The following is a 15,946-nucleotide window of genomic DNA, read 5'->3' on the forward strand; positions in this document are numbered from 1 at the left end:
TGACGATTGTCGTAGAGATGGTCTGAGTGACTGAGAGAAGACTGAGAAAGGGGTGGAGTTGGGTTTAGTAGAAAGAGGCATAAGCGCCGCCACCACCGCCGTAAGAAGCGTTTCCTCCTCCTCCGCGTCCGCCTTGACCTCCACCCCTACCACCTCCTCTGCCACCTCTGCCTCCACCACGTCCGCCAGCAGGAGGAGGAGGGGCGGCATATCCACCACCACCATACCCGCCATATCCACCATATCCACCAGCTGCAGGGGTTGGAGCACCTCCGTACCCTCCATAAGGCGCAGGCGTTGGAGCGGCGTAGCCACCGTAAGCAGCCGGAGCAGTAGCAGGTGGAGGAGGCGGACCGCCCAGACTCGGCAATCCAGCATACCCAGAACTGTGTTGGTTGTAGTGGTGTGGTTTTTCGTGTCTTCCACCCCTACCCCCGGCACCGCTGACTGGGACTTGGGATTCAGCAGGTCGGGTGTAAGCCGCATACCTATCGTCTCGTTTCGGTCCAGCAGGTGCAGCGGGCGGGGGGTAAGACGAGCCTCCGTATCCGCCGTAGCCTGCGTATGGGTCGTACGCGCCAGCTGCGGCGTAAGGTGCGGGGGGTGCAGCTGCACTTGCGTAGCCTCCGTATCCGCCATAACCGCCGGCACCGCCGTATGCAGCTTGACCTGTGCCACCGTAGCCTCCGTATCCACCGCCATTGCTGTATCCTCCATACTCTTGGCCGTAGCCTCCGTATCCACCGCCATTGCTGTACCCTCCATACTCTTGTCCGTACCCTCCGTATCCACCGTATTCACCACGGCCGGCAGATGCAGCACCACCACCACCACCACCGCCGCCGCCGCCGCCGTTGTTGCTGCGGTAGCTGGAACTACCATGACCCTGACCTTGCCCACCAACATTGTTACTGTAGTTGTTACTGTAGTTGTTACCGTTGTTGTTACGGTGCATGTCTCGACCTGGACCACCGTGTCCACCTCTACCTTTACCTCGACCGCGTTCAGGACTACCCCTCTTCACCCAGTCAATTTCAGCTGGCGACAATGTCGGCTTAGGCGGCTTCAGACCCTTCAGCAGCACCGATCTATGAGGAGTCTTTTGCTCGGGAAAATCATAAAGCACCGAAATTGAACAATCGTTGTGAATGTCCTGCAGATTCTGACTCGTTAAGGGCGAGTTGAACGTCGATCCGGGTACGCAGACTGGGTCCGGCTTGACATAGCCGGTGATTCCGCGGGTGAGAGCTGGGTTGATTGGGATAGCCTTTTTCTTTTCCTCGTCCGAAGCCTTTTTGGAGTAGATTTCTTCGCAGAGAAAATCATAGAGACGAGATTCGTTGCCGACGAACAAAGTGTTGTTACCAAATCCGTTTCGTCGGACTTCGTCTTCGCTAAGCAAGGGGTACTTGTCTTTGAGTGCATCGAGAAGGCGTTTCTCATCGATGAAAGGAAGAAGAGCCACGCCTTGCCATGCCATCTTTTTACCGTTCATGTCAATTTCGAATTCGCTAGGATAGAAATCGATGATTTCCGAATCGGATTCGGTCATGAGTGGGTGGAAAGGTTCAGGGATGGAAGCACGCGAATCGGCGGGGAGAACACCCATGAGTTGTTCGAACGGTTTGAAAGGTGCGCCCAGTTCGAACTTGATATCGAGTGATGCAAGGTCTTCAAAGTCAGCGGCAAAGGGGGAGAAGTGGAATGGGTAGTACCATTGCCATGAGGGCACACCTTGGTAGTAGTATGCTAGAACCCAGGAGAGACCTTCGATGTAGGATTTGACTACTTGACGACGGAAGTCGGTGTCGGAGAGGTCTACGCCGAATTTTTCGCGGTAATAGCGTTCGCGGTATCCGGGCTCCCACATTTTGACCGTGTCTTGATAATCGACGGTTCCATCGGCGTTGACTTTGCGCTTTTTGATGGTGGTGACTGGGTCGACGTCTTCGTTTCCTTCAACGTTGTCGTCGTCGTCGTCATCGTCAGCATCATCTTCGGCGTCTGGTTCTTCAGCAGCGTCGTCGCCATTCTCGGCTTTGACGGCAACCTCGCCATCTGCATCAGCATCAACATCCTCAGCTTTGCGCTTGGTGCCAGCGGATGATGATGGCTTCACTTTGTCATCGCCGTTCTCCTGCTTTTCCTCGGTGGGAGAAGCAGGAGCGGCCTCGGCACCGGCTTCGGTCTTGACCTTCTTCACGGGAGGTTGGGCATTATGAGCCATCAGCTCAGCCTTTAGTGCCTCAGCAGCGTCCATGTTGGCCTGTCGAGCAGCATTGCGTTGACGCACGACATTGTTGTTGTCACCACCCAGCACGACTGCTTTCTTGCGTGGATCGTAGGATTTGTTGTTACTGTTGGCCTGTTCACGAGCATCTTGTGCCGAAACACCGTTGAAAGCGGGCTTCTCGGTCTCGTGAGCAGGACGCTTCTTGGTCATAACCTCAACCATAGGAGCGTTGCCAAAGTTGCCCTCGTCAAGCTCCTTCTCACGTCGCTGCTGTATGGCTTCACGACGCTTCTTGTTGTTCTCGCGTCTATCTTCATCCTCTTTCCTGCGGCGGAAAATGTCGTCTTCTTCCGAAGCGAGGCCGTTGAGGATGAGCTGAGCGCGACTGAGCTCAACTTTACCGTGGTTGGTGAGGTAACCGCCCATAGACGGCAACTCTTTCTTCCATATGCGAAGGAGAGTATCGATAGCACCATCGCGGATTTCGAGTGAGGGAAGGTGGGGCAAGAAATCGTTACCGACGAAGAAGATAAGGAAGACCCAGTCGTCGATGGCGCGTTCAAGATCGAAAGCAAAGGGAAGCTGAGGAATGTTGAGTTCGACTTGGAGATATTCTCGGAGAGTTGGAAGGTCGAGGAAGATGAATGGCTTCTTGTCGGGCGGCGTTTGTGCCTTTTCATCATGCTCGCCGGACTTGTTCTTAGGAGAGCCTTTGCAGCTGGCGGCAAAGTGGCCTGGTTGACCGCAAATATTGCAAGTCTTGGGCTTGTTGTCGGAAGCAAAGACGTCTTCACGGAGAACCTTGAAGTAAGGCTCGTGGGTGGCAAGGGAAAGCATGATAAGATCAGCATCAAGACCGTAGATGACATGCTTGGTGTTGGGGTCGTGTTCGGGGTGGGAACGTTGACGACGGATATGTTCCATGATCTTGTGTTCACCTTCACCAGGAACACTGGCATCCGAGATGATGACCTGGACATCCTTCCAACCAGGGTCGGTGTTGATCTTCTGTGCGACCCAGTATCGTAAGGAGGCTGCAAGAAGATCCATGAAGGGCGTGCCTGGTGTGATGGCGTTTGAGTCCCATGCCTTTTTGGACTGGAGAGCATGGTCTGTAATGGGAAGGCCTTTCGCCTTCCATTCGGCAAGAGCAGATTCATTCTCTTGGTGCTTTTCGCGTGCTTCTTTGGCAGCACGGAAACGACGGGAACGCTGCTGGTTCATCTTTGCACGTGGAGCAACACCATCGATAGCCATCATGAGCAAACGACGAGGACGAACCATGTTGACGACACGTTCAGTGTAGGCAAAAACTTCGATCATCATCTCCTCTTCGGACTCAGGAGCTGGTTTTCCTTCTGGATGTGTACATGGATGTACGATACCATTCATATCTAGATATAAACAGTCGAATTCTTCGCCATTGGGATTGGGCGTGGATGTGTCGAGGGGGAGCACGATCTCGGAACCATCTGGACCGGGTGCTGTTTTAGGATCTTGCTCTTGCACCGAAGTGACGATACGAGGGTACTTTTTGGAAAGCCATCTGAAAAGAGCGGGAACACCCATGGTGGGCTGATCTGTCGTACAGCTTAACGCTTTCTATCTGCGCTGGCTGGCAAGATAGGGAAAGGAGACGGTGTATATGCGCAAGAAGAGATAAAGGTAGCGCTTGCGATGCAATCCATACGCAAACGAGGCTTACGACTAGCTGCTCAAGAAATGAACGAGGCTTTTTGGTCTTTGGCTTGAATGTATTGGTGCGAGTTCTGGTGGCACAGACCTGGAACCAAGCCTTCTATTTCTATCAAGATCAACGAAGCCGGTCGTGATCAGACGGAGAAGGAAAGGAGTGTAAGAGAAAGAAAGAAATGTTGCCGGTCGACTTCTGAAGGGAATGAGATGGTGGCAAGATAGATGGTTGTGAAAGTCTGAACAGCGAACAAAAAGTGGCAGAAAGTGTTTGATTTGATTTGATTTTTTTTCTTTTTTTTTTTTTTTTTTTTTTTTTTTTTTTTTTTTGGGCTTTCTTTTGCTTCCTTTTGGTTGCCGATCGAATGAAATTCGGGCAGAACAACAGTGTCGAAATGCTCACTTGACCCTTCGAAAAACGGACATTTTCTCGAATTTCTTGTTTTTTTGGGCCAAGTGGATCTGCACAATCGGGCAGCCGATGGACACCGATTGTCACAGATTGCCACACTTTGCTACACTTTGCTCCACCTTGATCCGCCCTTGCACATCGACACTCGCACCGTTACTGCACCAAGGAACATCAATAGCCCTAGTCTAGCAGAGCCAACGAAGGATCTCTCGAGCTGCTACGATGGCGACCAACGGCAAGCCAGCAAACATTTACGTCCTTCGACAAGCGGGAACACCTAAATGTTGCTATGTCTGCCACAAGTCAAGCCCGCACGTGCTCGTCTCCCAATCGATACCTACGCTCGACTTTATCTATGTCTGTCATGCTCATCTAGCAGATCGACATTTTGCAAACAAGCTTTCAGATCCCGCATCGTCTTCATCGACAGCATCAACAGCAGGTGCTGGTGGAGGAGGAGGAGCAAGTGGAGAAAGGTTACCGGACAAAGTAAGCCAATCGGAGATCGACAAGATCAAGGCAGAGTACGAGGCCAGACTCAAAGCAAAGCAGAAGGAGAGTAAGCCTTTCTCTGCGATGTCAGTTGCTGGAAGTGTCTTCTCAACCGTCACATCAACAGTGTCGGGTCTTGCAAGTACAGCGATAAGCTCTATAGCAACAGAAGCACCCCCTTTGGCAACAGCAGCATCGGCAGCTCCAACATCAGCAGAATCACTAGCGAAACAACATCCACTGCATGCTACCTACTCACTGCATCGAGAGTTCTACGCTGCTAGAGTACGTGAATGGAACAAGAAGATGGTCAAGAAGAAGGCGAGTGAGCTCAACATGCCACCTGCTCCGAAGAATGCTTTGCCTTGATGGTAAGGTGGCATTAACCTTGAAATCTGATTGTATTGCTCGTCCCGAGATTGGCACTCTGCGCCAGGTGATAGACTTGCTCGTAATAGCACAATGATACCCCCATCGCCTCACATGGGCTTGTGTGCCGACTCGATATGATAGCCTTCTAACTCGGCTTGCATCTTGGCTCCCAACATTAAAACGCTTTCAAACATCGGCCTGACAGTCGCTCAGACCGAGAAGAAATCATCACTGCACTGCATCAAAGGTTGAAATCAGAAACAAGTTTGATTGTCCTTAAAGAAAGAAGCTGCACGCAAAGTATCAAGTTAGAAAAAGAAAGACGGAAGCAAAGCAGGACAAAGAACAAGTGAATGTGATGTAGACGATTCAACAATGAAGAGCAAGTGATAATAGCACCGAGCAAAAAGGAGCGCGGTACAATGCTAGAAAGGGGGGGGGGGGGGGGGGGGAAATGCCAAAGATGGAGGATGAAAAGAGTGAGGTGGCAAGAAAGGTGGCAAGAATGAATAAAAGATCAAGATGCTAGCAATGAGTGCAAATCCAGAAAGGAAATATAGCACGATGAGCAGGCTTCGAGCCAAGTGACTTAGACGAGGTAAGCACCAGCAACGACAGCGACGAGGGAAGCGACAATGCCGAAAGCAGACGAGGCCATGCTGGATGCGCCGCTGGAGCTACCAGAGGAAGAAGTGCTGTTGGAGTCGGAAGCGCGCGAGGCAGAAGAAGAGTTGGATGCACTGGTATGGTTGGAGGAGATGGAGCCAGGAGCAGAGGTGGAGGAAGGGGAAGCAGGGGAGGAGGTAGAGACGAGGGATCGGATGCCGTTGGAGATGGATTGGGTGGTCCTGCAGTTGGAAGTGCTAGGGGTGGAGTAGGCGCCCGGAGGAGTGACCTGGTCGGCAGCACCGTTGGTGTAAGCGTGAGTGATACCGCCAGCAACGTACTGGCCGGTGAAGAACTGCTTGAAGGTCGAGGTCTGACCGTCGGGCTGCGGGTAGAGACCAGGCGGGTAGGCGGAATCACCATCGCAAGTCTCAAAGACGTTGTCGGCGTAGTTACCGGGCATGACAAACTGGCAGCCCATGACATCGAGCTCGTGCTCGCACTCGAGAGCGGTAGGAGCCTGCTCGCTACCGGCGATGCAGATACGGAAGCAGACCTGGTTGTAGGAGACGTAGTTCATCCACTCCTCGTAGAAGACATCCTCACCGGAGACGTTGGAGGTGACGTTACCACCAACAGGGTTACCCATGTTGGTAGCACCGTGAGGGTCAAGCTCACCACCCTCATCGCCAGGAGTAATGCCGATCTTGGTAAAGTCACCCAGAGCCATAAGCTGGACGTAGAGGGGAGTCTTGACAAAGTGGGCACCAGTGACAGTTCCGTCGGGCTAGAATGTGCAAGAATAGCATGATTGATTCAGAGCAAGGGGTGGGGTTAGCAAGGGGTGTTGGAGATAGCAACAAGACTGAAAAGGTGAGGAGATACTTACAATGACACGGGCATTGTTACGGGGCTTGGTGCAGTAAGCGACGACTTCGCCCTCGACGTTGCCGATGATAGTGCCTGGTTCCATGGGACCGTAAGTGCACCAATCATCAACGGAGTTGAGGGTAGCAAGACGAGAAAGGGAAGTCTGGTTGACGGGAGTGTTGAGCTGAGGGGTGGAAGGGTTGGTAGGGCCGTTCCTGTTGACACCCCTGACACCGGGAGCGTTGGGGTTGGGAGTTCCGTAACGGAAAGGAGGAACCGGAGCCTGGGCGGAAACGCCAGCAAGGAGGGCAGTAAGAAGTGCAACGGCGGCCTTCATTGTGAGTATATTTGATGGGGTGATGCGATACCTCGTTGAGATGGAAAGGAAAGTGGAAAAGCTGGAATGCACGTCGAAGGAAGGACCCAAAGGAAAGGAAAGGAAAGGGGAGGGAAGGGAAGGGAAGGATGAAGAGAAGAGAGTTCTACGATGTCGAATGAAAGGCAAAGCCGGAAGTGTTGGTCGTGATGGTGAAGGATCAAGGTGAGAAGTGGAAGGAGGGAAGCAAAGGGAAGGAGGGAAAGGTCTAAGGTTAGAAACACGAGGGTAAAGTAATGGCAGCAACACCGACACACCCTAAGACAGAGACACCCAACACACACACACACACACACACACACACACACACATATACACACACACACACACAGACACACAGACACACAGACACACAGACACACAGACACACAGACACAAGCACCTTGACAAGTGGGGCCAACAACAGAGCGAGGGATAGGGGGGAAACGCGCCTGTTTGGAGAGAGCAACAAGCGAAACAGTTGACGGCAAACTTTTTCGATTTGGCAGCAGCAAACTCGGCGAAATATTTAGACAGGCGAGCAAGCACACTTTGGGCATTGCAACCGCATACTAACCGACGGCCTTGAAAGTAAAATCAAAGCATAATCAAATGAATTCAATTCAGCCCCTAATCCGCATCTGCCCGGCAGAAGCACAGGCGAGGCAAGGCAAATAACAGGCAAGCTTCAAATAGAAAACCTCGGAATTCAGCGGTCCTCGTTGGTTGAATAACAAATCCTAAGTCAAGCCTGCGGTAGAGAGTACCCCCCCCCCCCCCAATGAGGCAGTTGCCCAGTGTAGGAAATTGTTCTGGCGGGCGGCCAGTGAACCGCACCGGAGGTTGTTCTCGGCATTTGCCCTGTTTTGCGTCCTTTTCGATCTCGCCTAGAAAACAGGCTGCTGTCCGTTCACATTTCAGTTGAGTTGAGTTGGTGATCAGATCTTTGACCCTTTTATCATGACGCAGGCAGTTGAAATGAGAAGAGTGGAGGATCAGTGCTGTAAGTTGCGTCGACGCAATCAGCCCTTACGCATTGTTCGCTTCGGACTTAGCTTTTTCTCTCTCCCCTAGTTAAAATTCGACGCGCACGTCTCATTTCGCCAACTGATTTCAAAGGCCTGCATATCTTTCCCATTCTCATGAGTCCCCTTTGATTCTCATTTCTTTCAAATACCTTTGTTCCTCCATTTCACCAAAACTCGACAACAGACTCCATTCATGGTTGCAACATTCTCATGCAACCCCATCCCCTTTGTACTCAATGTTCTCTCTTGTCCCCAAAAGACATCCCCTTCAAGCCATACACAATAGATTCACTTGACTTAGCCATATTCTCAAACACATGCTTGGCAGACAATCATCTATATATATGCATTATATTTCATGTATTTACTCATCTAAAATTATCGACTCAGTTACTCTCAAACAGATACTGCCTGATCCCTTAACAGATTAAGAGTCTGAGTGCTCTAAATCGACAAAGGCAAAGCTGACTGCAACCATGCCACTCCCAACTAAACAACAGCAACTTGATACCTCAAGAATACCAAAACCAACAAAGACACCCTGACCTTGACAAACAATAACCAGACAAGACCAAATCAAACTACTCCCTCAAGCAAAACGAAAGATGAATCCAACCAATTCAAGACTGCCCTCCAGAGGTGAAGAAGACAACGAAAATGAACCAAACCTACCACCCACCATTGACACCAACCTGCCCCCCCAGATGATTATTGGACCAGAGACCCCATCTCTCTGGAATCCCGAAGATGTTACTAGTCCTGTCCAATTCAACCAAATCACTGAAGAAGAAATTGAAAACATGGACCAAAGGACTATGTGAGGTATGCTCATGGCTATGAGCCACCAAGTCCACAAACCCAACAAATACAAAAGACCCTCAAAGTGCAATGACTTCTTGGGACTACTCAGGTGGTTCTCAACTACCATCAGAGTAGCCCCAAAGCTCAACATCAAGAACTGGCATGTTTGGAACCCCTTATTTTTAGATGCTATTGACACCTGGAGTGATGCTCTCTGACACCTCCAAGGAAAAGTTAAGCCTGGCAACAAGAAATTCGACAGAATCCTCGATGGGCAACTCAAGATGATCCTGATTGGGGTCTGCGAAATCGAAGGACCAAATAACCTGAACTACATCCTGGCTAGACCCAAAGACTCTATGCCATGGACCTTCCACGAGCTCTATGAGCAAATCAAAACTAACCTCCTCAAGAACAACAATCTAGACCAAGCCACTATACTTCAAGATGCTGGCCATCTTCAAATGTACAACAATGATGTTTGAAAACTCATTGAAGACATTCGAAATCACTGGGCCAAAGCTGACACAATGGGACATCCCTTGCCCCAGTTGATGAAAATACAAACATTAATCAACTCAGCCAGATACAATGCATCTTATGCAATGTATATCAACACTCTTGAATGCATGGGCAACACCCATGACTTTGATCAAGTTGCTGCTGCACTGCTCAAATGTCAGGAGCAGATGCAATTGAAGCCAATCCATCGAGTTGCTGCCCCCGGAACAGCATCCAGCAGCATCAGGGTAGTCAAAAGTTTGCAGACTGAAGATTACCCTGACAGCTACTGGAATGGCAAGGCAGGACCCAACAGAGAGGCCCCCAAGTGCTACAACTGTTTCGACACTGGAAACATTGCTAAGAAATGCCCTAAGCCTCGCCGACCCCATACCTACCTAAATGCCGAACCCAACCACTCCCTTACATGCCACGACTGCCTAGCTACCAAATCTACCAAGGCGAGAATGGGCAAAGGCGACAGAACTATTGCTAGTTACCCACTAGAACTAGTCCATGTTGACCTCTTGACCCATTTCTCAGAACAAACTGAATTCACCTGTGTGCTGGTAGCAATCGATGATGCCTCCAGTTTCACTTATGTGAAACCCCTATGCAAGAAGGCCAACACACTCTATGTCCTTCAAGAATGGATCAAATATGCTGAGATTCAAACTGGACATCAATTGAAAACCATACACTCTGATAATGGAGGAGAATGGTGCTCAAATGTCACCATGCATTGGCAAAATGAAACTGGGTTCAGATGGCAAAAATCTTCAGTCTATACCAGCAAACAAAATGGCAAGGCCAAGAGAACCATATGCATGATCTGAAACATCATGAGCTCAATGCTACACACTCACCAACTTCCCCAAACATTCTGGCCATATGCATTTGAAGCTGCAGCTTACATGAAAAACTTGCTGCCAAATGTCAAGAATCAAATCCCATATCAGGTTTTCTACAATAAAGATCCCAGGAAACCATTCAAATTACTTAGGACTTTTGGCTGCCTAGCATGGGTAAATATACCCAAGGTGAAAAGGAAGAAACTCAAGGACTCAGCAATCCCAGCTATCTTTGTAGGATATGATGAGGAGCATAAAGGTTGGAAACTTTTATCTCCCAAGCACAATCCCAGCGTATTCTGGAGCAACTCAGTAAGATTCCTGGAGGATCAATGCTGGGAAGACAGGACTGATGCAAAGCCAATTAAAGAAACGGATGCCATTTTCTATGACAACACTGCCAACATTGAAGATCTCTCATACTCAGAAGAGGATGAATTTGATGAAGAACTCTCCCAACCCCTGGACAACATTTACCACCCCCCTTCAGAAGAGGATCTGATGCTCGAGGGGGACCCTTTTTCACCCAACCCATCACCAGAGGGCTCAGAGCCCTCTGAAATATCGACAACACCAACAGGACAAGCCTCAGACAGAATTACAAATTTCGAGCACTGACCCTCTCATGAAGTTTCACCCATGCTGGACCCAAAGACTCTCTCCAGACAAGTCAGCAAGCAATACTTGGATTCAAGTGAAACACTAAGGAAATACCAAAACTATTTCAACCAATTCCATAGCACATGGGAATTGCAACCCTGGATGCATCCTACCACAATTGCAATACTACTCTGAAAATGCCCAAGGCACTGGCCAGATGATGAAACTGTACAAAACTTCCAAGAAAGCCTAAGGGAGCATGGCCTATTGGTTGACCTACCAAACCCGATATACCAGGCCAAAGCACAACTGTTATCACCAGTACTCCAACCAACAGTCAAGCAAGCTCTAAGCAGTGAAAATCAGGCCCATTGGAAAGAAGCAATCAAAGCAGAAATGGATGGACTTGAGAGGATGAACATTTGGAAAATAGTGGACAGACCTCCAAACACAAATCTAGTTGACTCTAAATTAGTTTTGACCATCAAGACTGACACAAACATGATACCAATCAAGTATAAGGCATGATTCTGCACCAGGGGATTTTCCCAAAGACCCGGTGTAGACTATGACAAAATATTTGCCCCAGTTGTTCCACAAGATGCCATTTGTACAATCCTCACTGTTGCAGCCTGGAAAGACTGGGAATTAGATTCCATCAATGTCACCCAAGCATATCTCAACACCGACTTGCATCACGAAGTTTTTCTCAAACCTCCCGAAGGAGCCGATATCCCAAAAGGCAAAGTTTACAAACTGATCAAAGGACTCTATGGATTAAAACAATCTGGCTGAGAATGGAATTTAGAATTGGATGCCCACCTCCGATCCATGGGTTTCCTCAGCCTCCCTTGCGCACCATGCATTTATCTCAGGGGGATGTCATGGGCCTGGATGCTCAAGAAGCAGGAGGGTCACGGGTTCATATGGAAGGAGCACAGGTATCGAAGATCTAGTCGATACCAGTAGAGAGCATGGTCGTAGTGCAGTCTCCATGGAGACCATGGACTCCTATGGACTCACATGCAAAGGAGGACACGAGCCACATGCGAGGAGGGCCAGGCACAGCCACGAAGAGGACCAAGCTCAGATGGTTACCACTCAGGGGCTCGAGAGACAAGAGTCAAAGGAACTGTCACCGGTCAAAGGAGAAGGAGCAGTGTATAGGACACTAGCAGGCGGGTCCTGAGGAAGAGGAGCAGTGTCGAAGGAGTCGACACCAGGTCATGAGGAGGAGGAGCAGTGTCGAAGGAGTCGACACCACTCAAGAGGCACAGGGGTGCCAAGCAGGAGAGGCCCCTGAGCAGTACTCGATGAAGAAGGTACTCTCTGGAGAGAGAGCAGGAGCAGCATCGCTGGCAATGCTGTGAAGAGGTATATAACCATGCTTTCTCATCATCATAGGTTGAGTGGATCCTCATCCACCCTACTCACCATACAACTAGTCAATACTTTAGAAACACAAGTACTCATTAGTTACAGTCAGCATAGCAGCAATCTATCAAGGTTGCTCCTCATCATAGTGTGTGTGTTGTATCACCACTACCTGATGTCTGTAGGTGCCCCATAGCAGGTTAGCGGTCTGGATATAGATAGAACTGAAGGCAGTAGTCCACTGCAGTCCAGGGATCACTTCAAGCATCAAAGTCAACACACTGGACACTTGTGTTGATGCCACCAACCTTATCACCAACACCATCAACCTCATTATCATCAACACTCACCAACCTTATCACCAATGTCATCAACCTCATCATCATCAACACTCACACCAGACCTTGGTGTCATCATAACTGAAGCATTGATATTGATTGTGCTGAGCTACCCCTGAACAGAGTGTCCACAGAGGTCAGCCGAAACCTACGATAGTATATACAACGAACGCCACCTGCTGTCACTGCGCAACTTGATAGTCACCGATACCAAGACAATAGCTGTTGCACAGTTTGATAGTCACCGAGTATCTCGACAGACCGACCTGGGTTTCAGGCGCGAGACCCCTGACAGGGGACTGGTGAAACAAAAGTAATCATCACTGTTTATGTTGATGACATGCTCATCATGGGGCCAAAACGGAGCCTAATTGGCACTGTCAAAAGGTCAATTACTGACAAATGGAAAATAACAGACAATGGACCAGCCAGGGAATTCCTCAAAATCAAAATTACTCACAACTGTCAATTGCAAATAATTAGTCTCGATCAGTGAGCATACATTGAAGGAATTATCAAAGAATGGCTACCAAATGGAGAAAAATCACGAAGTCCAATGGATGTATCACCCCCTATTATACCACCCAACTACACCCCCCCAGCAGATGTCAAACAACAATACCCATTGTTAGTTGGCAAACTAATGTGGGTTTTGAACACTGTCAGACCAGATATTTGCTTTGCAGTGAATACTCTTGCTCAACACATATCTAGGCCCTCCCCCAAAGTGATGCAAGCAGCTCTCAAAGTTGTCAAGTATCTAAACCAGACTAAAGATGAGATACTCACTCTAGGAAATGATAAGACCAACGCCCCCCCAATCGTCACATATACAGATGCAAATTGGGCCTCTGACCCAAATACCAACTGACACAGCACTTCTGGATCCATCACCCTAATATTTGGGAGCTTGGTAGGATGGAAGTCTCATGTTCAAAAATGTGTATCCCTATCAGCCATCGAAGCCGAATTTGTGGCAGCCTCCAAAGCCTCTCGAGAGGCACTTTTCTATAGATATCTCTTACAAGGCTTGGATATAGGAGATTTTGTACCCAAGATCCTAACGGACAACACTGGTTGTATACAAGTAGGACAAGACCCAGTAAATCATGCCAAGCTTAAGCATATTGACACTAGATACCACTTTCTTCACTTCTCGGTCCAAGAAAAGGAAGTAGATATTGAATATGTCAGAACCCTCAATAATGTCACAGATTTCTTAACTAAGCCAGTAAGCCAACATCTAATGACTACTGCACAACAGTGATTAGGTTTTACTTGCCAAAGTCCCATTGAACCCATTGAAAGCCCTACTTCCTCAGATGGCGAGGGGGACAGTTAAAATTTGACATGCACATCTCATTTCGCCAACTGATTTCAAAGGCCTGCATATCTTTCCCATTCTCATGAGTCCCCTTTGATTCTCATTTCTTTCAAATACCTTTGTTCCTCCATTTCACCAAAACTTGACAATGGACTCCATTCATGGTTGCAACATTCTCATGCAACCCCATCCCCTTTGTACTCAATGTTCTCTCTTGTCCTCGAAAGACATCCCCTTCAAGCTGTACATGATAGATTCACTTGACTTAGCCATATTCTCAAACACATGCTTGGCAGACAATCATCTATATATATGCATTATATTTCATGTATTTACTCATCTAAAATTATCGACTCAGTTACTCTCGAACAGATACTGCCTGATCCCTTAACACCCCTCTCTCTCTCTCTTCACCGACGCAGGCAACAAGAGAGGCACTGCATTTATTTTGTGGGTGTGTGTGTGTGTGCGGATGGAATCTGACAAAGCATGTTCAGTTTGAATTCCAGCTCGTGGTGTTTTCAAGCCCCGCTCATCCCAAGACATGACAACTCAGCCCTATCTGTTAGGCTTCTCTTTCTGCTTATCTCTAGGCGGCCATACTGTTGTTAGAGTGTACAATCCACGCTCAGCTCCGCTGCTAAGAAATAGCCTCTTGCATCCTCTTGTTCTTCTGCCTCCAACGCGATTCGTTGCCTGCCAGCAAAAACAATACCTTGCTCTCGAAACCAACGCAATGCTATGCAATGCTATGCAATGCTATGTGGAGCCTGCTTCGTGTGCGAGCCATTCCTTCCAGACTCGTCGCTGATGTTGCATCCACGTTTTCAGAAGACACAGCCGCCGCTCTGATCGCTGACTTTATTTGCGACAGGGTCGAATCGCAATCGTCCCGATCTTTCATCCCCGATCTTTCATCCCCGATCTCTGCCCAAACTCAATGACTTTTAAGGCTTCATTTCTGGTCCCCAATTTTTCTTTTCTTTTCCCCTGCTTCCATTTTCTCCCGTCAGGCAAACTCGACAATGCTGGGCAAGCCTCTGAACAGTTCATTGCGATCCAGCTTAAACGTCACATGCAAGTGCGAGCGACAGATGGCAAGGCAGTCTTTGCGTCGATCAAGAATGCATTCCAGGTAGGATTGCTTTCCAGGTAGGATTGCTTTCCAGGTAGGATTGCTTTCCGAACTAGATGCCATAACAGTAACAAGTAGAACGCCGATCCTGATGCTTGTATGGTGCGTGTGTTGGAGATGAAGAGCGTCAAAGCTTGCATCTGACCTGACGGTGACGAGATGTCTGCGAATGTCCTTTCCAGTGTCTGCTCGAGCAAGATGCTGTGCGAGATGATCGAGATGATTTGCTGCTGCTGTTTCTTGTCAGTTCATCCTTCAGCCCTGGCGCCAAGACATGGTGTGCGACATCGGTACGGTTCGAGGCCTTGCGCCATTCTCTGTGAACCAATGTGCTAGGTGCAACTCCAAATTGCTCCTCAATGCCTTCCAGACCAAGCTCTTTGACCAAGATCACTCTTGCCAGCGCATAGTGATGGATCGCATGGAGGCCACAGAACCACAATTCTCGACCCACTGTGCTCTCCATTTCCACCACCAAGGGCGTCGTCGCACACAATCGCAATGCTTGTCCGTATAGTCGTCCATTAGACCCTTCAAAGATGCGACAGAGTCGTTCGACAGTGCGCTCAAACTCTTCTAACGACGCTGCAACGCAAGTCTCGAGGTGGGCCACTTTCGAGTTGATGCGCGAGTCATAGTCTACCCGCAGCATCTTGTTCGATTCGCTTCCACTTGCCTCAGACAAGGTCGCCGATGCATTGGATCTACATCGAGCAGCGAGACCAGTAGTGCTTGATTGCCATTCCTCGATGGCGTCCAGTAAGATACGCAGATGATCGAGCACGTGTCGAAAGTGCTTGCCCGCTGATGAGCCAGCGATCGTCTTGCTTTCGAATGTGTATGAATTGTCCGTAATGGCTTTCGACCGAAGCACTTTGACTGCTTGGTTCATGATCTGAGCTGTGCAAGAAAGCACGCTCTCCTCCGCTTCCTTCCACGTTGATGCTGCCGAGACCATCCTG

General features: G+C 49.1%; 4 protein-coding genes across 4 annotated transcripts; 1 reads left to right on the plus strand and 3 right to left on the minus strand.

Annotated features, from left to right (window-relative positions):
- Positions 1-64: 64 nt before the first annotated feature.
- UHO2_06730 (uncharacterized protein) lies at positions 65-3,802 on the minus strand (the record flags this gene model as incomplete). The annotated part of the gene is made up of 1 exon (XM_041558899.1): positions 65-3,802. The coding sequence occupies one exon, from the start codon at positions 3,800-3,802 to the stop codon at positions 65-67; it is 3,738 nt and encodes a 1,245-aa protein (XP_041414833.1).
- Positions 3,803-4,559: 757 nt separating this feature from the next.
- UHO2_06731 (uncharacterized protein) lies at positions 4,560-5,198 on the plus strand (the record flags this gene model as incomplete). Its single annotated transcript, XM_041558900.1, has 1 exon — positions 4,560-5,198. The coding sequence occupies one exon, from the start codon at positions 4,560-4,562 to the stop codon at positions 5,196-5,198; it is 639 nt and encodes a 212-aa protein (XP_041414834.1).
- A 592-nt stretch (positions 5,199-5,790) lies between these two features.
- On the minus strand, positions 5,791-7,014 carry UHO2_06732 (uncharacterized protein; the record flags this gene model as incomplete). Its single annotated transcript, XM_041558901.1, has 2 exons — positions 5,791-6,594; positions 6,697-7,014. The coding sequence occupies 2 exons, from the start codon at positions 7,012-7,014 to the stop codon at positions 5,791-5,793; spliced, it is 1,122 nt and encodes a 373-aa protein (XP_041414835.1).
- Positions 7,015-15,111: 8,097 nt separating this feature from the next.
- On the minus strand, positions 15,112-15,942 carry UHO2_06733 (uncharacterized protein; the record flags this gene model as incomplete). Its single annotated transcript, XM_041558902.1, has 1 exon — positions 15,112-15,942. The coding sequence occupies one exon, from the start codon at positions 15,940-15,942 to the stop codon at positions 15,112-15,114; it is 831 nt and encodes a 276-aa protein (XP_041414836.1).
- Between the last annotated feature and the right edge of the window lie 4 nt (positions 15,943-15,946).

Source organism: Ustilago hordei (genome assembly GCF_900519145.1).
Source record: "Ustilago hordei strain Uho2 genome assembly, contig: UHO2_contig_20, whole genome shotgun sequence".
Classification (NCBI taxonomy): domain Eukaryota; kingdom Fungi; phylum Basidiomycota; class Ustilaginomycetes; order Ustilaginales; family Ustilaginaceae; genus Ustilago; species Ustilago hordei.